The sequence below is a fragment of the Salvia splendens genome, chromosome 11, assembly GCF_004379255.2.
Source record: "Salvia splendens isolate huo1 chromosome 11, SspV2, whole genome shotgun sequence".
Classification (NCBI taxonomy): Eukaryota; Viridiplantae; Streptophyta; class Magnoliopsida; order Lamiales; family Lamiaceae; genus Salvia; species Salvia splendens.
In genome coordinates, this window is record NC_056042.1 from 4,532,037 (window position 1) to 4,554,385 (window position 22,349).

The window sequence follows — 22,349 nt, forward strand, 5'->3', positions numbered from 1 at the left end:
GTGATGGCAAGTATAATTCTTATTTATACACAATTTACATTTCCTTTTCATATTATAAGAATTAGAATTCTTATTTGTTTCTGTTTATTTGTTTAGTTTTAGTCAGGATTGACGCCATGGCTCCAACGAGCAATGTCCATGGTGCACGAGTGATGCACGCGCCAGATGAAGAATGATTGGTGAAACCATGTGAAACTTTTATTACCTTAGACTTTTGGTTGAAGTTATTTACTTATTTTATATTTAGACTTTTGATTAAAGTAAGACATCGTTGCTTACTTAGTTAATGTTTTCATATTTAGATTTTTGAATGGTAATTTGGAGTTTGGATTTTCTGGCATTGTAATTGAATTTGGACTACATATTTACATGTGGTATTTGTGCAGCTCATATGATTATTTAAAGCCGATATTTAAAAAAAAATTAAAATATAAGTTCTCAATTATTCTTAAAATTTATTCAAATGAGCATTTGTGCAGCTCATATGATTACTTAATCATCTAATTCCTTATTTATTCTTGAATTTAGATGTATAAGTATAATAATATAAAAGATTGAGATTTTTAACTTAAAAATTAGAAAGATACGAAGACAAAGAATCAAAGATTACATGGCTTGATGTCAATTCTCAACAAAATTAAATAATAAAAAAAAGTTTCAAGTGAGTCTATTACATTCAGCAAGTAGTATTTTTAAAAAAGCATCTAAAATATACAAATAATATTTTAAAAAAGAAGATTTCAAAAAAAAAAGTTTCAGGTCGGGTACCCGCGGTGTCTATTGCGAGATACCCGACTAACTGCGGGATGGGTATTAGGACTAACTTTTGGGCCAAAATCGGGTGCGGGTACCCGTTTCGACACCCCTACGTATATATATGGAAAATCGAAAGGATCCCATTCGAGCAAGTTTCCAGGACAATCCAGCTTAACTCATTGTTATATGTTTACACACTTTTGTATTGGCGCTTTGGTCCGTGACCCCTTAAATGCAGAAGGCACCCTTGGGGTGATCGCGTAGTTCCTACGGCATGGTTAATAACTAGCCGTTTTGATTCTTTTGAAAAACTCTGACAAATTTAATAGATTGTTTTAGACCTAGAGCGCAAGGAGTTTTATTCACTATTTCCTTACGTACTGGAGTTATAACATTTGAATTTCTCTTACAATCCACTTTAAAAATGCATACTGTTACACAAAAAACTACATATAAATTCCATCTTCTTATCTTTATTTTATTTTTTAAGGGACTCCAGTGTATGACCATACTTTTGGGGTAGATTGATCGAAAAAAGTCGTGGAATAAAACAAGCGATCAGTAAATAAGATCAATTTGACTGGATTTTGAGCGAGAATGATACGCGGAAATGAGAGAAACAATAGAACATGCAAGAATACAAGGCATGGGTGAATATATTTTGTATCATGCATTATTTTTTGTTCATGTGTTTTGTTTTGCAGTGCATCAAATCTCAATCAAATTATGATTCATGCAAATACTTTCTTACAAAAAGTGATGAAGTAGAAGAGCAACTTAACATTATGAACTAAACCATTATGATGCTACTAATCAACTCCATTCATCAAAAATTCGATTTAAATGTTTTATGCAGATATTAGAGCATGACTAATTCACAGAGAGGAAATGAGATCACAAACCATGCAGATGAGAATGATGAATGAAGAAAGATGCATTTCAATTTGCAGCTTGGCATTTTTCTGTCATGTTCCAGCGGCCGAGGCTTCTTTTCTTCATCCATCATAGTGCCAGGTGGGAGACTTCCCCAAACTCCCTTGTTTTCGAAATTAATCAAGAGCCGTCGCCTTTTCTGATCATTGTTCCTTCACACCTGTGCAGTGATTTATATCAACTTCTGGGAGGGAGATAAAGCGTGCAAACGATACTTGAATATCTGCAAACAGTTTCAAACTACCTTTTCCTGTAATTTCTTTATGATTCTTTGTTAGGTATTCATCTTAAGTTAAGAGAAAGGGGGAACCTTACAAGGCAACATTGCTTCAAACCGGTTCCAGAAATACAACCTCATTACTCACCATATGGAAGGGTCGACCTTCCGAGGAATCTACTAGTTCGTATTTAAAAGTTTTCATGCGACTTAGCTAGTCCTTCATTTGGCATGTGTTTTTGTTTCTTCTTTTTTATCAATTCTCTAGCTTCATATCTACAGTATAAGGGGGAGGGTGAGGGATACGTGCAATTTATCTTTCATGAAAAAAATGTACCTAACTGTTTTAAGACGTCTAGAACTGGAAATTCCATCATCGGCCATTCACTATAAGTCATTAAGTGAAGAAGATAATAGAACAAGCATGTGGTTCAAGAGTTTCAACTAAGTAAGCCATATGTAGGAGTAGTGAGTACATCGAAATTCTCACCACAACTGATGCCAAGGAACTCCAGTCCAGAAGCTGAAGGTGTCAATCCATACTTGGCCAAATATTCAGCATTGTAAAACTTACTCAAATGCCTCATACCACTGTCACATAAAATTGTGACGATGGTGTGACCAGGGCCCATTTGTTGAGCCACTCTGACAGCTCCAACACAGTTCATTGCTGAAGAACTACCAAGAAACAACCCATCATTCTTCAATAAATACCTGTCAGGCCAATCACAGACAGAAGAATTTCAATCAGTGTCACAGTTCGAAAGAGTGCTGTTTAAGGAATAAACTTCACTGAGAAGTGAGACGCTGAAGCTTAACAGGATACATTACTACCCTCCAACTATGGTATAACAATAAACATGTCGTTGGCCTGGCTTTCTACTTTCTAGTTCATTTATTGTCTATCGCACAAACAAGCAGTGGCGTTTCATGAGCAATACTTAGGACCAATTATGCCTGTTTTCTGCTTTTAAATGGAAGGCATGAAATGGTCCCCGAGTATTGGCATTTTCACAGCAAGTACAGAGATGAATATTCCTAAACACGTTTTACAGCTTGCCCATGACTTGTAGATATGGAGAATGAGCATTAGCATGCATCAATGATTGTTATTGACATATTACCCAACTTTAAACATCATTTGATTCAGGGAAAAGGATAGATTATACTAACCTAGACATTTCAACAGCCTCCTTATCTGAGCCTCGAAAAGCCCCATCAAGTTCTGCAGCTTTGAAATTTTCTGTCAATCTGTTAATTCCGATTCCTTCAGTGATCGTATCGAAGGGATTTTTTAACCTCCGTCCTTCAGCTTCCTCTCTTGTGTACATCACTCCTCTTGTTACCTTGTTGAACAGACCAGAACCAGGTGGGTCGACTAGAAAGCACTTGGTAGAGGAATCCTTGTCCTGTCGATTATGTGAAAGAAGGTTACTCACTGTTTCAGTAATGTCAACCTAGGGATTCTACAATTCTTCAATCAACGACCTTCAGATACCGAGAGACTCCAGCGACAGTGCCACCAGTACCAGCAGCGGCAACAAATGCATCCAATTTTCTACCAACCTGTTCCCAAATCTCAGGTCCAGTACCCTCATAGTGAGCTCTGAAATTGGCAAGGTTCTCAAATTGATCAGCAAAAAAACCACCTTTGCAGTCGGGTAAGTAATTTGAACTCTTCGCTTCAGAGACTGCATCACTGCCATTCAGCTGATTGAAATGGTTACCAATTTCGCTCGTTTCTTGGTACTTTGAGGCTAGTTCATTTGCCTCGTGCGCTCTTCTCCGGGCAATATTTACAAAGTGCTCTTTGTGGGTGATTGAAACCGGCCTCACTCTTTCCACAGTGGCACCAAGAGCTTCCAGGATTTGAGACTGCAAAGCATGATGAAAGAGTAAACAAAAATATAGTGAGATTAATTCATCTACACCTGATCTCTGAAGAAGAGCAACTGTATACAGCTTGTACAAGGAAGAAATGCACCAAATATTGCTCAGCACAACAAAGAATCCATGAATAATGACGAAAGTGGAACCTCTTTTATGAACATATCTTACATACCTTCTCGATGGCAGCATCATCCGGAATGACTACATGGCACCTGCATCCAACAGCCGGAGCCACAGTTGCAAGACTGATGGCTGTGCTTCCAGCACTTCCTTCAGTGACCACTCCCCCAGGAGACAGAGCTCCACATTCTAGAGCCTGCAAATACAACCAAAACAAATTACAGAACCATGACAAACTATACAAATTAGGAGTATATTGCATAAAATTATACAGCTTCAGCAACCTATTGTCTTATAGAAAAATCGAATCATCTCTCTCAGAAAAACCTATCTAATATAAAAAGTAAGAGAGGGAATATGGATAGGCGGGTAGATCAGAATCTAAGAAACCATTTTCATTGGCATCCAAAAATGTTAGGTGTTAATAGATCTTGTCAGATATTACCGACTTTATAAAAAGGTACAAGGTGTTGGATTTTGGTCGACTTAGCTCACAAGCTGATAATTTTGACAGACAAATTGTGATTACCAAGACTATGATTGATACAAGAGGTTTTTCTACAATACATGATCCTTATCTGATAAAAGGAAAAGGTTGGGCAGAGCCCCTCAGTTTCATTATTTTGGGATCAAAATGATAGTAACTTTTTAAACACATTAGAAATTATTATGAGCTCAAGAACATCTTATAGATGTTTCATAAAGTTTAGATCAGCAAAAACAACCCTCTTATATAGGCTGCAGTCCTACTGTTGAAAAGTAAAATGCGGAAAATAAAATACTATTGCAGAAAGTAAAAGATGAGGAGAACTTTAAAGACTACATTGTGAATGACTTGTGTTCTATTATCTCCATGGTTACACAACTATATATAGACTCTAATTCTAGCTAAACATGGAAAATATATTCTAATTATACTAATATCCTTTTTATTTGATTTTCAATAATCTTCATTGATTTCCTTCTTTATTCTTGCCATATCTTCATCACTTGCCTTATTGTTCTCCAATTAATTAATTTTCTTATTGCAACACTCCCCCTCAAGTTAAGTATCGAGTTTTTCGACACTTAACTTGCACGATCTTTAATTTGATAAATAGTTTATACTCGTATTTAAGAGTTCTTCAATTCCCATTGACAGTTTATGCTCGTATCATAGAGCTTCTTCAATTCATCATTGATTGTTTAGGCTCGTATCAAAGAGTTATTGAAAGTTTAGACTCGTTTCAAGGAGCTCTTCATTCATCATTGAAAGTTTAGACTCGTTTCAATGAGTTCTTCAATTTTCTGTTGACGGTTTTAACTCGTATCAAGGAGCTCTTCAATTTTCTGTTGACAGTTTTAACTCGTGTCAATGAGCTATTCAATTTTTTGTTGCCAGTTTTAACTCGTGTCAAGGAGCTTGTCTAAACAGTTTTTACTCATATTTAGGAGCTATCTTAGATAGTTTTTGCTCGTATCTAGGAGCCATCTTAGATAGTTTTAACTCATATCAAGGAGCCATCAGACAGTTTTAGCTCATATCTAGGAGCTAATTCTGACAGTTTTGACTCTTGTCGAGGAGCTAGTTCTGACAGTTTTGACTCATGTCGAGGAGCTAAATCAGACAGTTTTGACTCTTGTCGAGGAGCTAATCTAGACAGTTTTTGCTCTTGTCTAGGAGCCATCTTAGACAGTTTTAACTCATATCTAGGAGCCAATTCAGACCATTCTCAGTCCATTCCAAACTCAAACTATGAGTCCATTATTTTCATTTCTTTTCTTTCTTGAGCCTAATAACTACTAGGCCCAAATTTATTTCTCCTTTTTTGAAGACCCTAACAATGAAGACGTGAAACCATCAGCCTCCTTTATGTTTCTTCATGGGTCTTTTCTCGGTGACATACTCTCAATCCATGCCACCTCCGGCGAGTAATCGCCAAACTCTATGGAGCCTCTGCTCCGTATGTCATTATTCTCTGACAATACTTTTGGTCGTCCATCCGAAGTCTGCTCATTTCTCGACGGTGAGAATTCTCCCGTCACTCCTTCAATCCAGTTTCTATTTCTTCAACAGCCGACGTTTCGCGGCCATTGTGCATCCCCCATCTCTGTGTGGCGACACTATCTTCTCCCATTTAGTTTAAGAAGGCCTCATCTTCTCTTATTGGCTTTGGCTTTTTCCGCGGTTGTTCCTTTAACATCATCTTATGGCAATGGGTTCTCAACGTCTTCTCGACGACATCCCATTCCCACCAACTCTTCACAACGGCTGTGTGGCGACACTATCTCTCTCCCCCTCGCCACCCAGACGTTGGCTGCTCTGCCTTCGTCCTCGGAAATTCTCTCCTTAATTCGGAGATTGAATCGTTTGGCAAGAGGTTGATATCTCCGCTCTGCCAAACACTTCATTATAACGTGAGTTCACAGCCTCTCACGGTTGCCACCTCTTCGGCAGTAGATTCTCCTTTCTCGGTTGCTTCTTCTTCTCTGGACCATTTTTGCCTGAAGCTATCTTCTCTTCTCTGGCATAGGCGCTGCTCCAATTGTTGGGATTCAATACGCACAAGACTTTCACACACTCAGGTGAATCACACACACACTCACAGTTGTATGATCACTCACAATGCAGAAGAACACACACTCACACTTAGAGTATCGAAGATGGTAATCTTGGAGAGAAAACTTGAAAACTCTTTTTATTTTCACTACTAACTACGTACATGGTTTTGAGCTATTTAAAGCTCTACAATCAAGTAGCAACTGCTACTAACTAACTACAAGAAGAATCAAGAAAGCAAGAAGAATAACTGCTACATCTCGGCTAACTAACTGCTGCACCAACGGCTAGTTTCTCTAGGCCGAACTTCCTTCTCGGTTCAAGCCCGAACTGTTGCTTCTTCTTTTCCCGGCTCAAGACGAACTCTATTCTTGACTCAAGACCGAACTTTCTTTTCGGCTCACAACCGAGCACTCTCTTCGGCTCACAACCGAGCTCCCTTCTCGGTTCATAAACCGAACTCCTTTCTCGGTACACAAACCGAACTCCTTTGCTTCTCGGCTCAAGACCAACTGTCTTCTCGGCTCGAAGCCAAACTCAAAGCCGAGCTCAAAGCCGAGCTTCCTTCTTCTTCTGCTAGTTCCAAGCTAGTTCCAGCTCGGTAAGCCGAGCTTACCGAACTCCTTTCTGGCCGAGCTTCTTCCAACTGAAATGAGCACTCCATTATTACAATTCTCCACCTGAGGGCTCATCTCAGTTCTTGCACAAACATTGATCAACTTCTTGCAATGATCAAACTTGTCTCTACTTAGAGATTTAGTTAGCATATCTGCCGGATTGTGCAAGGTGTTAATCTTAACCACCTTCACCCTTCCCCTTTCAATCTCATCTCTAATAAAGTGCAACTTTATGTCTATATGTTTGCTCCTCTCATGGAAACCCGGATGTTTAGCCAAGCATATAGCTGAGCTGCTGTCACAATGAATCACCATTGTTTCTTGGTCAAAACCAAAATCAGAAATTACTCCCTGGATCCAAAAGCTTTCCTGTACAGCTGCAGTGAGAGCTATATACTCTGATTCTGTAGTTGAGAGAGCAACTACACTCTGCAGACCTGATTTCCAACTGATCACAGTTCCAAACATGGTGAACACATAACCTGTTTGAGACTTTCTGGTGTCCAGATTTGCAGCATAGTCTGCATCACAATACCCCTGCACAACCTCCTCAGATCCACCTTCCCAGCCACTGAACACAATCCCCCAGTCCTTAGTTGACTTCATGTACCTCAATATCCATTTAAGAGCATTCCAATGCTCCTTCCCCGGGTCTGCCATGTATCTGCTAGTCACTGAGATAGCATGAGCCAGATCTGGTCTTGTACAAATCATAGTGTACATGATACTCCCAACAACACTAGCATAAGGGATAGCCTCCATCTCATCAGCCTCTTGCTTAGTTTTAGGAGCTTGTTCCTTTGATAATCTGAAACTCTGGGACAAGGGTGTTGAGGCAGGTTTAGCATTCTCCATTCTGAATCTCTGCATAACTTTGTCAATATAATCAGTTTGCAGCATCCACAGCTTCTTGCAGCCTCTATCTCTCTGAATATGTATGCCTAGGATCTTCCTTGACTCTCCTAGATCCTTCATTTCAAAGCTCGACTTCAGATCTTGTTTAACTTTCTGAATTTCTGTCATAGAAGGGCCTGCAAGTAGCATATCATCCACATAGAGTAATAGGTAGGCAATGGGAGTCCTGCCTGCCTTCTTGATGTAAATACAATCATCATATTCTGACTTGGAGAAGCCAATCTTCTTCATCTGTGCATCAAACTTCTTATTCCACTGTCTAGGACTTTGCTTAAGTCCATAAAGACTTTTCTGTAGCAGGCACACCTTACCTTCTTCTCCAGTCTTCACAAAGCCCTCTGGCTGTTCCATAAAGATAGTCTCCTCTAGATCCCCATTGAGGAAGGCTGTCTTCACATCAAGCTGTTGTAGCTCCCAGTCTAGCTGGTTCACAACTGCCAACAAGATCCTAATAGAAGTGTGCTTAACAACTGGAGCAAATACTTCATTGAAATCAATTCCTTCTTGCTGTGTGAAGCCCCTAGCCACCAGCCTTGCCTTGAATCTGATTCTATCTTTATCAGTGGTCTCAATCTTTTTCTTAAACAACCACTTACAACTGATCAGCCTCCTTTCTTTTCCATCTGTAGTCAGTCTGGATTTATCCACCAAGATCCATGTTTTGTTCTTGAGTAAAGATTCCATTTCCTCATTCATGGCTTCAATCCACCTTTCTCTGTCTTTACTCTTCATGGCTTCTTTATATGTGAGAGGATCTGCAATATCAATGCCCTCAGCAGCACAAAGTGCATAGTAGACCACATCAGAGAACCTTTCAGGTGGTCTTGTATTTCTTCTGCCTCTATCTCTTGCTATCTGGTACTCTCTGGCAGAGTCTGCTGTAGGCTCATCAATTTTTCTACCTCGAGCTAGAGCACCATCATCCTCTGGTTCAGACTCACTTTCTGAGTCAGAGGCTTCACCTGCTCCTTGGCAAAGTCCCACTGGCTCCACCTTGAGGAAATCACTCTCAATTTCATTGGAGTCCAGCTTCCTTTTTAAGTATGGCATCTGATCCTCCAAGAACACAACATCCCTACTCACCACCACCTTCTGCCTACCAGGCTCAATGCACCAGAGCCTATACCCCTTAACACCCCTCTGATACCCCAGCAATATGCATTTTAGAGCCCTAGCCTCAAGCTTACTTTGCCTAGCATGAGCATAGGCTGCACACCCAAACACCTTGTATTTTGAGTAGTCACTATGGGCTCCATACCACATGTAATCAGGAGTCTCAGACTTAAGGGCAGTAGATGGACACTTATTTATGAGATAGGCTGCTGTATACACAGCCTCTCCCCAAAATCTGTTGCTCAGACCAGAACTGAGTAACAAGCACCTTACTCTCTCTAGGATAGTCCTATTCATCCTCTCCACAACACCATTTTGCTGGGGGTTACCAGGAACAGTGCGATGCCTCTTCATCCCCTTCTCTTTGCAAAACAGATCAAACTCAGTAGACAAGAATTCCAAGCCATTGTCAGTTCTTAGGCATTTAACACTCCTTCCCTTCTCTAGCTCCACCTCTTTACACCATATCTTGAATTTTGTGAATGTCTCTGATTTTTCTTTCAGTATATACACCCACAGTTTCCTAGTGTAGTCATCAATAATAGCAAGGTAGTATTTCCCACCACCAATTGAGCTTACAGGTGAAGGGCCCCAAAGATCACTATGTATGTAGTCTAATGGGGCTGTAGAAGAGTGAATACCTGTAGGATAGGGTGCCTTCTTTGCTTTTCCAAGTATACACTGCTCACAGGGGTCCATCTTGTTGAAATCTCCAGAGATCAGGCCCTTCTTGATGAGTTCTTTCAAGCTTCCTTCTGCTGGATGGCCCAATCTCTTGTGCCATAGCATTATGGAATCATCTGACACTGCATTGCTTTCTCCATCAACAGCCTTAGCCTTCAGATAATAGAGAATGTGCTCTCTGTCAGCCTCCATCACCACTGCATTCCCAGATTTCACAAGCATCTTTCCCTGACTCATCAATATGGTGAACCCTTTCTCCTCCAGCATTCCCAATGAGATGAGATTTCTTTTCACTTCCGGAATATACCTCACCCCAGTTAGGATCTTTATAGAGCCATCTTGCAAACTTAGCTTCACTTTCCCTATCCCTTTGATCTGACACACATGGTTATTTCCAAGAACTACAGTCCCTGATGCTTCCTGAAGATCATGAAACCAAGATTTGTTGGGGCACATATGGAAGCTGCACCCTGAGTCCATTATCCACCTGTGACTGATCCCATTATCACTTACATTCATGAGTTGAGCAGGGGGATCAGTACTCTCTACACAATCAGAAGTGTTGTGGCCCTCAGAGGCTAGTTTTCTCTTCCAGGCATGGCAGTCCTTCTTCAAGTGCCCTGGTTTCTTGCACCAAAAACATGCTCTGGTTTCCTTCTGAGCATCAGAACTTGAGGGTTTAGAGCCCTCAAACTTTTTCTTGAAGTTCTGCTTTTTGAACTTCTTCACATTCAAGGCCTCTGCAGTTTGAACATTGGAGCTTGCAGAGCTTCTGCTGGTAGTCTTCTGGAGTTCCTTAGCCATCAAGGCCGAGTAGACTTCTGCATAGGTGATAGCCTTATCTCTGCCATAGATAATTGCATCACTCAACTGGTCATACGAGCTAGGCAAGGCATTCAATGTAAGAATGGCCTTGTCTTCATCTGAAATTTTAACATCCACAGAGCCCAGATCATCAATGATCTTATTGAACTCCTCCAACTGCTCTATGATAGATTTTTCACCAGAAAAACTATAGGCATAGAGCCTCTTCTTGAGATACAGCCGGTTAGCCAAAGATTTTGCCAGGTAAACTTCATCTAACCTGTTCAAGATCTCCACCGCAGTCTTGGCTTCTTGAACTTCCCTCAAGACCTTATCTCCAAGGCACAGAATCACTGCAGAATGTGCCTTGAGCTGCATCTCCTCCATCTTTGCCTGAGCTTTATCATCAAGCATTGGAGCCTTTCCTTTCTCTTCTGTATTTGCAAGAACTGCGGCCAAGCCTTGTTGAATCAAGACCGCCTTCATCTTCATCTTCCACAGGCTATAATCATTCTTGCCTGTGAACTTTTCTGCATCAAGCCTTGCTGCCATCTTCCCACAGACGGCGCCACTTGTTGGGATTCAATACGCACAAGACTTTCACACACTCAGGTGAATCACACACACACTCACAGTTGTATGATCACACAATGCAGAAGAACACACACTCACACTTTGAGTATTGAAGATGGTAATCTTGGAGAGAAAACTTGAAAACTCTTTTTATTTTCACTACTAACTACGTACATGGTTTTGAGCTATTTAAAGCTCTATAATCAAGTAGCAACTGCTACTAACTAACTACAAGAAGAATCAAGAAAGCAAGAAGAATAACCGCTACATCTCAGCTAACTAACTGCTGCTCCAACGGCTAGTTCGGCTAGGTTGCTTCTACCTTCTCGGTTCAAGCCCGAACTGTTGCTTCTTCTTTTCCCGGCTCAAGACGAACTCTATTCTTGACTCAAGACCGAACTTTCTTTTCGGCTCACAACCGAGCACTCTCTTCGGCTCACAACCGAGCTCCCTTCTCGGTTCATAAACCGAACTCCTTTCTCGGTACACAAACCGAACTCCTTTGCTTCTCGGCTCAAGACCAACTGTCTTCTCGGCTCGAAGCCAAACTCAAAGCCGAGCTCAAAGCCGAGCTTCCTTCTTCTTCTGCTAGTTCCAAGCTAGTTCCAGCTCGGTAAGCCGAGCTTACCGAACTCCTTTCTGGCCGAGCTTCTTCCAACTGAAATGAGCACTCCATTATTACACCAATCATCTCGAATAATTATCCGGTTGCGGCTAACCTCTCCCCCTCGACCGGATAATTCTTCGGCTGCTTTGTCTTCTTACGCTCCACTGTGGGGAATTCAAAGCCAACATCTTTTCCAGAAAGCTTCCTGTACACCCCAGCAAAAGTTTCCAGCTTATTTTCAGTATCATTCCTCGACTTAGGATCCAAGAACACCTTCATGATCTTTGATCCATCAAGTCTGTATCTGATACGTTTTCTAACAATCTCAGCAGGGTACACACCATCTTCAAGCACAGCTTCGTGGACTGAAGTGAGTTTGCGGGATCAAGGCCTTTGGACAGCAGAGCCCTCCTGGTAGCAACAAAAATGACATCCTTTCCACTGAATTTCTTCTCAAGCTCTCTAACAAGCTTTGGGTGCACCTTGCGGAAAGCTTTCCTCAGTCTGTAGGGAGCATGGATTACAACAGCAACATCAATTTGCACTGCAGAGTTGATATAGAGGTCTTTCAATTCACTCTTAATGTCTTGGTTGGTGTTTTCCAAATCAAACAAAGCCTGTGCAACAGACTCCTCAAATTCAGTGGAATCAACATCCCTGTCTTCGTGAATTTTTTGCAATGCGGTAAACATATTGACTTCTTGGCGGAGGAAAATCCAAACTTCGGCGCCGCCGGGGGCTGTTCGAAATTCAACCGCGGAGAAATCAACATCGTTGTCTCTGTCCAGCCAAGCGCTACCATCGTTTACAGCGCTGCCGCCAGCCATAGAGGCGGTCGCTGCCACTGCTTGTGACGCCGTTTCCGTCGGGTCTTGCTGTGCCGTCACTTTGTTGGTGAAGAACTTCCTGTTGCTAATCGCCGAAGCCTCCACCTCCTTTGATGTTTTTCTGATAGGGTTTTGGTTTTTTTTTTTGGTTTTTTTTTTGGGTTTTTTTTTTTGCTTTAGAGACAGTGATCGATCCATGTGATCGAACCTGCTCTGATACCATGTTGAAAAGTAAAATGCGGAAAATAAAATACTATGGCAGAAAGTAAAAGATGAGGAGAACTTTAAAGACTACATTGTGAATGACTTGAATTATATTCTCTCCATGGTTACACAACTATATATAGACTCTAATTCTAGCTAAACATGGAAAATATATTCTAATTATACTAATATCCTTTTTATTTGATTTTCCATAATCTTCATTGATTTCCTTCTTTATTCTTGCCATATCTTCATCACTTGCCTTATTGTTAATTTTCTTATTCCAACACCTAACACTATAAAAAATGGCATAGTTCCCAGTACTACTTCAAATATCTATACAGTGAAATTAATACACAATAATCCCAATAAAAGAAGAAACTTGACAGGCATTTTCCTTCAGGGAGGTAGTAGTTGATAGAATTAATTAGGAATTGCAGAAACTCCCAAAAAGGGGACCAATTAACCAAGCTACCTCTTGGATGATTTTGAGTGCCACTCTATCTTTGACGCTACCTCCAGGATTCAAAAACTCAGCTTTCCCCAAAATCTGCACAGCAGAAAGAAGAAGAGATGGCAGTTAAGAAAGTATCAAGAGGAAATGGAAATTAAGAAAGAGAGAGAGAGATAGAGAAATGACCTCGCATCCAGTGGCATCGGAGAGGCTGTCGATCCTGATGAGAGGAGTGTTGCCAATGGCGGAAACGACGCCGCTTGGGCGCTTTCTGAGTGCGGGCTTTCTGCTCCTAGACTTATTGTTATGAAAAATTATGTAGGAGAGGAGACCGATCAGAGATAGAGCAGTTACGGCGGCGCTGGCGTTTCTCGCTAGCTCCGCCATCGCTCTCAATCCTTTGAATTTGATATTTGCGTGTTAAATATGGACTACTTCAATATACTTACACTGGGTCAACTGGGCTGGACCGGACCGGACCGGCTTAGGTCCGTTTCCATTCTGGGCTGGACTGGGCTTCTTTTTTCTATTAATATGAACTTAAACTTGATAAATGGCTGTCTTGGCTGAGTCAGGTTGGGTTCACATTTTTTGGCATGTATTTTAGATTTTTCTATTAATATTATTGTTAATTAAAATAATTACGATTAAGATCTTATATTTTAAATTATAGTTCCAATAGTAGTATATTCTTTGGATGATTTAAAACTGTATAAACTACATTATAATTTATTGAATAAATATTTTAAATTATTTATAAAAAAGTATAACTTAATATAAACTTTTAGACTAAACATATTTAAAATTCTACTGTTAAAATAGTGTAGAAGTAATTAAAATAAGTTGAGCAGTTGTGGGTTTATTCCGTCTAGTCACGAGTTGAGCTTGTGATGTGCCTATGTTTGAACATAGGCTTAATTAATTGTAGCCCGTTTCAGTCAATAAGCTTAGTCTAAGGATCTAGAATAAGGAATTTGCCTATGTTTGAACATTGGCTTAATCCATAATAGTATATTTCACTGTTATTAAGGAATTTGGTGTTGTTGAGTTGGAGATGATTTGTCTTTAATTTTCTGAATAGAGTTGCCGTTTGAGGATTTTATTGCCTTAATTTTCAAAATTAATTAGTTCGTTAGTTTCCTGATTTCATCCCCATTTTTTCATTGTTATTATTACTATTAATGTCAGCATTAAATTAAATAAGTTGAAGAATTTTCATGATTTCGTCAACAAATTTATACCGATTGTGTATGAAAGTTTTACCAAATTAAAAAGTTGTATGGTGATTAGTGATGTCAAGTTTAATGTAATTCTTCATGAACTTATAGAAGTGGGTATTTTTAAATTTTGTACCAAACGGATATTTTCCAATTTCTTTTTTGTTTTGTGGGGATTTAAAATTGGTAAAAGAAATTGGATGTCTTAGAGTGACAGAGTTATAATATTGGAAGAAAAAATAAGTGAAAAATGTGAATTCCTAGATGTTGAAGTAGAGCAAATCCAAAGACAATATAATTTGATATTTAAACATTCACGATTTATGTTTCTATTTTTTTCTTATAAAATTAATAGATAAAAATTATAACTTGTTGTGACATTGTCATTGTCCATTAACTTCTTTTCATACACTTATCTTTATAATTGTTAAAATATTACACATAATCAAAAAAGGAATTTTAAATAAAAACAGGATATAGAAATAAAACTCACTCTCAATGACTATTAAATTTTTTTCACCAACTTTCTTCTATCTTTTAGAATCTGCACTCAATTAAAAGGGATTTTAAATTATGGACTATATGAATGAGATAGGAATAGAATGAATGAGGGCATTATCACATGACAAGATTTTGTTGTTTCATGGGATGGTATATTTAATAGATTAGGACATCCTCAGCCTCCACCAACTCTCACACTAAATTACATACCACTAAATGACAGCCATTCCATTCAAACTTTCACTTGCACACTTCCCACTTTTATTCCCTCTCTCTCATTTACATTTTTTACTATGTAAATCCTCTTTCATCTCTCCCTTCAATAAGTTATTACAGTGTCATATATTCCACCGATCTCACTCCACAAGAAATAAAATGAAATCATGAGGTAATTGTAATGATTAGTTGGGCTTACCTAAATTTAGTTGAGTTTTTTTGTATTTATACATACAAGATTTATGTTGCACTTTCTAAATAAATTGAAATATTATTGATTAAATTTAGCGTATAATGTGTTTAACTTGGAAATGGTGTTTCAGTTTAAAAACTCAATTTTTTTATTGCTAAAGAATGAAGAAATTGAGATTCGTATCTCTCTCTAGCCTACACAGAGAAAGAATATTACAAAAATACAATAATTGCAGTAAATATGTAACAATAATAATTTTAGAGAACGAAGAAATTGAGATTCATATATAGGTTCGTTGTCCGACAAAAAGGACAAATATTACAAAAATACAATGAATGCAGCAAATATATAATGCAATTTTTTAAGGGTTGAATATTACCAAAATACAATAATTTCAATAAACACTTAAAGATAAATTTTAGAAAAAAAGAAGAAATTGAGACTCGTAGCTTGGTGTCTCATCCGTACATAGAGGAGGAATATTACAAAAATATAGTAATTGCAATAAAAACTTAACAACAAAAAGAGCGAATAAATCGAGATTTGTAGCTTGGTCCTCGTCATCCGTACAAAAAGGAGGAATATTACAAAAATACAATAATTACAGTAAACACTTTATGACAAATTTTAAAAGAATGAAGATATTGAGATTCATATATTGGTCGCTCCGTACATAAAGGAGAAATATTACAAAAATACAATAATTGCAGTAAACACTTCACGACAAATTTTCAAAGAATGAAGGAACTGAGACTCGTATCTTGGTCTCTTGTCCAAAAATTTTACAAAAAATTTTAAAGTATGAATAAACTGGGATTCGTATATTGGTTTCGCTTCCGTATAAAAAGAAGAAATATTATAAAAATACAATAATCCCAGTAAACACTTAACGACAAATTTTTAACTAATCAAGACATTGATAGTAAATGACATAATTTTTATGCAAATTGATAAAGCAGTTACATGAATAAAAAATAAATAATAATTAAAATACTATCAATAATATTGAAGATTCTTTATATAAAGATTAATTTTAATAAACGGGGTAAAATAGAATAAAAATGAAAATCATTGTAAAGGAAGTCGGGATAAGGATGGGCGACAAAAGCAGTTAAAGTTAAAAATGAAAATCATCCGCATTTGACTCTCCTGTAACGGCATAGGTAACACGATAAAAGATGTAAAATATACACATTCATCTATCTCACCGCTGTCACATGTAATTACGATGGGTATTTTGGGGAAACCGCCTTAAATAAATCGCCCATTAAAACGCGAACCCCAAATCCCTCACGATAGAGATAGATATTCACTCGCAGTATACACAAAACCTTCATCTCTGCGCAGCGACGGAGGTTTCGATCCGACGCCATGGAGATACCGGAGAAGCTTCTCGACTACAAATTGGCAATCCTCTCCGTCTTCGGATTCGTCCTCGCGATCCTCTCCTTCTTCTACCTCGCGCCTAACTTAATCCGCCTTTTGAACTACTTCTCTCCGCTTCTCGTCTCGACGGCGCTCTTCCTCGTCGCAATCGTCGTTATCGGCAGGATTTCTCCGCTGGTGACGGAAGAGTCCGCCGAGAAAACTGGCGAAGGACTGTTGGCTTACGTGGCGAGCGAGCCGGAGCATTTGCAGCAGCTGTTGAAGGAAGTTGGAGGAGGAGAAACTGTGACGGCGCATTAACGCCGTTAGACAGGCTCTGAATTTTAAATCTGCGGAATAATATTAATATTGTTATTCATTACTGGATTTTGAGTTACAATGTCTCCTTTTTTGGCTTCAGTGTTTCAAAACAATTACTATTGGTTTATTTGGATTGTATTCAGTCAGTTCAAATTTACTTTCTTAATATTATCTATGCAAAATTAAATTATTCGGATTTTGATTGATGATGTTTTGTTTATTTATACGGTTATGATTAGCAAGTGCGATATCTTCTCATTCGAATTTCACTGTTTTAGGTGTTAAGTGTGCTTAAAATTCATTTCCTTTTAATACTGATTATTTGTGCTCGATGGAATAATTATTAGTACTATGATGATTGCATACCTAGAAATACAATTAAAAATGAAAGTCTAAACTTTTTAGTGAAGATTAACTTTAACGTTATATTTCCATTTAGTATTAAAAATGAGTCTGCATCAAGCCTTTTGAGGTTATAGTGATAATAAAATAATGTTGTTATGATGAGTAGATTCATTTTTATTTATTTTCGTTAAAATCCAGCTCAGTTTTCGGTAGCCCTAGTATATTTTTGTTAAAAATATGATAGTTCTCATACTATTATTTTAATATAGGGACTTAATTATTAAATGAATTCCTTTAAATATTATAAGTGTGTAAAATGTGTTTCACTCAAAGAAATGTTTATGCTCATGAAAAATTTGAATATCATAAAACGTGTAATAATTAATATACATGGTGTGGTAGATGTTCAAATACAACATACTATTCTTTAGTAGCATATCAAATCTAATTTGGATATTTAACTTTTACATAATTTTACAATTATTATTACTTATATATGCAAAAACACATTATATTTATGTATATGCGGCATGGTTTATGGAGCAGTTTATAAGGTAGCAAGGAGGAAAAGTATCAACTTCATCCGCAATAATAATTTTTTGCATAATCAAAGCAAAGATGATTATATTGAAATATTTTAGTAGGTTCTCGAACTTTTATTGCAATATTAGAGGCATAACACCTCAAAGACGAATTCCCATTTTCACTCGATTTACTGGCATGCATAGATTATTCCTAGTCAAGAAATGAATGCAAAATAATAAACATAAGACTCAATAGAATTGTGTTCTTAATATACATATTAAAATATACATTTATTGACCACGATAAACGTATAATAAATGAAAATTTGCTCCACATGAACAGGAGGTTTATCCCAAACGTACGTCGAATTAAAGTCCCTTGAAGATCAAGCAAGCTTATGTGTCATTACGGCGCTATGACACTCGCCCATGAGTATCGCCTTCTTGGTATATTTATGTTAGAAAAAATGTATCCATGAATTTGTCATTTTATAAAAAAAAAAAGTAAAAATAGACATTTATTGATCACTACAAACGCACAATGAAAAAGTCCTCCACGTGAGCCGAAAGTTTAACCCAAACGTACGTCGAATTAAAGTCCCTTAAAGACCTAGCAAGCTTATGTGTCATTACGGAACTATAACACTCGCCCGTGAGTATTGTCTTCTTGTTATATTTATGTTAGAAAAATGAATCCATTACTTTGTCTTATTTAGAAAAAGTAAAAATAAACATTTATTGATCACGGCAAACGTATAATAATTGAAATTTTCATCCACGTGACCCTTTGGTTTACCCCAAACGTAGGTCGAATTAAAGTCTCTTGAAGATCTAGCAAGCTTATGTGCTTTACGGCGCTATGCCACTTGTCCGTGTGTACTCTCTTCTTGATATATTTATGTTAGAAATTATGCAATCCATTAATTTGTCTTTTAAAAAAGGGAAGTAAAAATAAACATTTATTAATCACGACAAACGTATAATAAATGAATTTATTATACGCCACTGATTTTCGCCAGTAATTCTGGCAAAAGTCCTTCACATGAGGCGGAGGTTTATCCAAAACGTATGTCGGATTAAAGTCCCTTAGAAGATCCAACAAGCCTATGTGTCATTACAACTAGGGCTGGGGAAAAATACTGAATTACCGGCCTTATCGTACTAAAAAAAATAGCGAAAATACCGAATGTTCGGTATATCATGACTTTTGGTACGGTATGATACCTTACCGAAAGATTGCTATAGTCTTCTTCAAGTCGAGTCGAGGTATCCCTCTCTCCGCAAGACGAGATACGCCCGGCTAGTGCTCACGGATTGGCACACCGTCCCCAAAGATGAAACGACTTTCCTCCTACCGAGTTGAAGCACCTCAAACTCGTAGGCTCCGGCGAACTTGAATTGGAGGCGAGAACCGAGCAATGCAATGCTCCTAATGCGAACTAGAATGCTAGAGCTAGAGAGAAGAGAGAATGATTTGTTGGTGTGTTTTCCATCTCTCAAATCCACACCTATTTATAGGATATGAGTGACCATATGAGAGGTCGTATACCGTGACTTTTGGTACGATATGATACCTTACCGAAAGAATTCGGTAAGGTAATGGTATGAATTTTCATATACCGTGGCATACCGAAATTCGGTATATACCATAAAATATAAATATAATTATATATAAACTATATGTTATAAATTTTTAAATTATTAAAATTTATTGTGAAATATAGTTATAATTATGAATAAAACATATTTAACATGTTTTTTTAAATTATAAAATATAAATAATATTTTAAAAACTAAAATATTCTATTTTCATTGATGTTGAAAGTAAGGTATACCGAAAATGAGGTACGGTATCGGTATGGAAATTTGTTATACCGAAGTTCGGTATACCGAAAATTTTGGTAAGGTAAAGGTATGATTTTTTCATATACCGAATTTACGGTAAGATATACAGTATGGTGGTTTCAGTAAGGTATACCGTACCTACCCACCTCTAATTACAATGACCAATATGACACTCGCACATGAGTATTCTTCTTGATATATTTATATTATAAAATATGTATCCATTAATTTATCTTTTTTAAGAAAAAGTAAAAATAGACATTTATTGATCACGACAAACATACAATAAATAAAAAGTAATCCACATGAGCCAGAGGTTTATCCCAAACATACGGCGAATTAAAGTCTCTTGGAGATATAACAGGCTTATTTACGGCGCTACGACACTCGGACATGAGTATTCAATATTGTCTTCTTGAAATATTCATGTTAGAAAAAAATGTATCCATTAATTTGTCTTTTTTAAATTAAGAAAAAAGACTTTTACTGATCACGACAAACGTGCAATAAATGAAAAAGTCATCCACATGAGCTGGAGGTTTATTCCAAACATACGTCGAATTAAAGTCATTTGAAGATCTAGCAAGCTTATGTATCATTACGACGCTATGACCCTCATCTGTGAGTAGGGATTTCAATCAGGCCAAGCCAGCAGGTTTTTGGCCAACCCTACTCAGGTTGCTGGATAATCGGGATTGAGATAATCAGATTAAAAAATTTAAAACCATAACCCTAAATGCTCGGGGTTCGAGTTAGCCCAACATGCTAATCTTGCTAAAAACTAATCTTGTGGGCTAAGTAGGTTAATTGAAATGATCTTATTTATTTTTCAATTATAAAGATTCTATATTTTTTATAAATATTATATACACATCTACCTCCTTAACAAAATCAATATTGCAAATAAAAATATATTTAGTACAAATTGAAAATATAAGACGGATATAAGAAAAAAATACTAGTAACAAATTTTAAAAAAACAAAGTAATATAATCAACTTTTAAGCATCTATTTACATAGAAAACACGTATTTAACTTTTTTTTTAGTTTGGAACAATTCTAAACTTTCGTCTCTTTCACATGAGGTATATATTTTTCGTAGAGAAAAAAAGAAATAACCTATAAAGGAATTGCTCGAACGAAAGGGTGAGACACACAAAATATTAAAAAAATAAGTAAAAAAGGGGAGTATAATTTTTGTGCAGCCCAACGGGCCAGTTCGATTAGCTCGATTTCTAATCAGGTTATAAATTTTCAGCGATAACCCTTTAATTTTAGCGGGGCTAATCGGGTCAACCATCGAGTTCGGGTAAAACTGACATTGTTCCCGTGAGTATCGCCTTCTTGATAAATTTAAGTTATAAAAAATCCATTAATTTATCTTTTTTTTAAAAAGTAAAAATAGACTTTATTGATCACAACAAATGCACAATAAATTAAAAAGTCCTCCACACCACATGAGCCGAAAGGTTTATCCCAAACATGCATCGAATTAAAGTCTCTTGAAGATCTAGCAAGCTTATGCGCGGCGCTACAACAATTGCATGCGAGTATTGTCTTCTTGAAATATTTATGTTATAAAATATGCATTTATTCATTTGTCATTTAATAGAAAAGATAAAAATAGAGATTTATTGATCATGACATACGTATTATAAATGAAATGTCCTCCACACGAGCCGAAGGTTTATACTCACACGTAAGTATATTTGACAGAAAAAAATTGAATAAAGGTTTTTTTATAAATGTTTAATACTCCATAAAATAAAAGAGGCAAAAAAATATTTTATTTAAATATTTAATTTAAAACTAGGTTAATAGTATATGATACTAGTTTTAAAATATTCTCTATTCATTGATAAGTTATTTGTATTCCTCTTTAGTCATTCGGACATAATTGAATCATTTTTTAAAATAAAAATTAACACTTTACTTTTTTTAATAATAATCATATTATTATTATAAAAAATAAGTATAAAAAATGTATGATTGGATTGAAATAATATTTAAAATAGAAAAAATTGAGTAAATATATTAAAATTGAAACTGATGGGTGAATGATTGGTGATTAAAATTTAAATATTAAAATTGATTGGTAATTGAAATCATTGAATGATTATCTAATAAACATTGTCTTAGGCTCTTAGTACAATGACGTTAGGCTTTTAATATCGTTGTAAAACTTAACGAATTCATTTGTCTTCTTAGTATGCTCTTTAATTAGTATTCCTCTTTAAATATAAAGAAAAACACTATAGACTCAGCCCGCACAGGGACAATACAGTTAGTTTTGAATGGGTAGATTTGCAAGAAAAAACCATAGTCTCACAATATGCGATTGAAATTAAAAGATAAAAATTTAAAGTGGGATGATATCAAATTTATTAGTCATTGACAAAATCAATAATGAATTTATGAAGTTCATATGGTGTTGTGGAGATCTGTGCTGGAATATTAAAGTGAATTTTCTATTATTGCCTTCTTGGGCATTGACAACAATTTTCAGAGTATTATAAGATAAATTCATTAACATGTTATCTAAGAGATTTATTATAAGAACTACTACTAT

General features: G+C 36.9%; 2 protein-coding genes and 1 pseudogene across 3 annotated transcripts in view; 1 reads left to right on the forward strand and 2 right to left on the reverse strand.

Moving 5' to 3' along the window:
- LOC121756375 (peptidyl-prolyl cis-trans isomerase FKBP16-1, chloroplastic-like) overlaps window positions 1-22,349 on the forward strand; it is a 542,442-nt gene that overhangs the window by 179,839 nt on the left and 340,254 nt on the right. The gene's annotated exons all lie outside the window — the stretch shown is intronic.
- LOC121756353 (cysteine synthase 2-like) lies at window positions 1,448-13,655 on the reverse strand. The gene is made up of 7 exons (XM_042151879.1): window positions 13,440-13,655; window positions 13,275-13,349; window positions 3,969-4,112; window positions 3,395-3,781; window positions 3,080-3,315; window positions 2,397-2,620; window positions 1,448-1,849 (listed from the first exon to the last, which is right to left on the reverse strand). The coding sequence occupies exons 1-7, from the start codon at window positions 13,638-13,640 to the stop codon at window positions 1,833-1,835; spliced, it is 1,284 nt and encodes a 427-aa protein (XP_042007813.1). The 5' UTR covers window positions 13,641-13,655; the 3' UTR covers window positions 1,448-1,832.
- On the reverse strand, window positions 11,740-12,908 carry LOC121756365 (annotated as a pseudogene).

Bases quoted from the DNA above. Each gene is read 5' to 3' on its own strand.
- LOC121756353 (XM_042151879.1), bottom strand. From the start codon at position 13,640: ATGGCGGAGCTAGCGAGAAACGCCAGCGCCGCCGTAACTGCTCTATCT. The intron at 3,782-3,968 runs GTATGTAAGATA...CATGCTTTGCAG, and splicing joins ATGATGCTGCCATCGAGAAG to TCTCAAATCCTGGAAGCTCT. The intron at 2,621-3,079 runs GTTAGTATAATC...TTGGCCTGACAG, and splicing joins GAGGCTGTTGAAATGTCTAG to GTATTTATTGAAGAATGATG.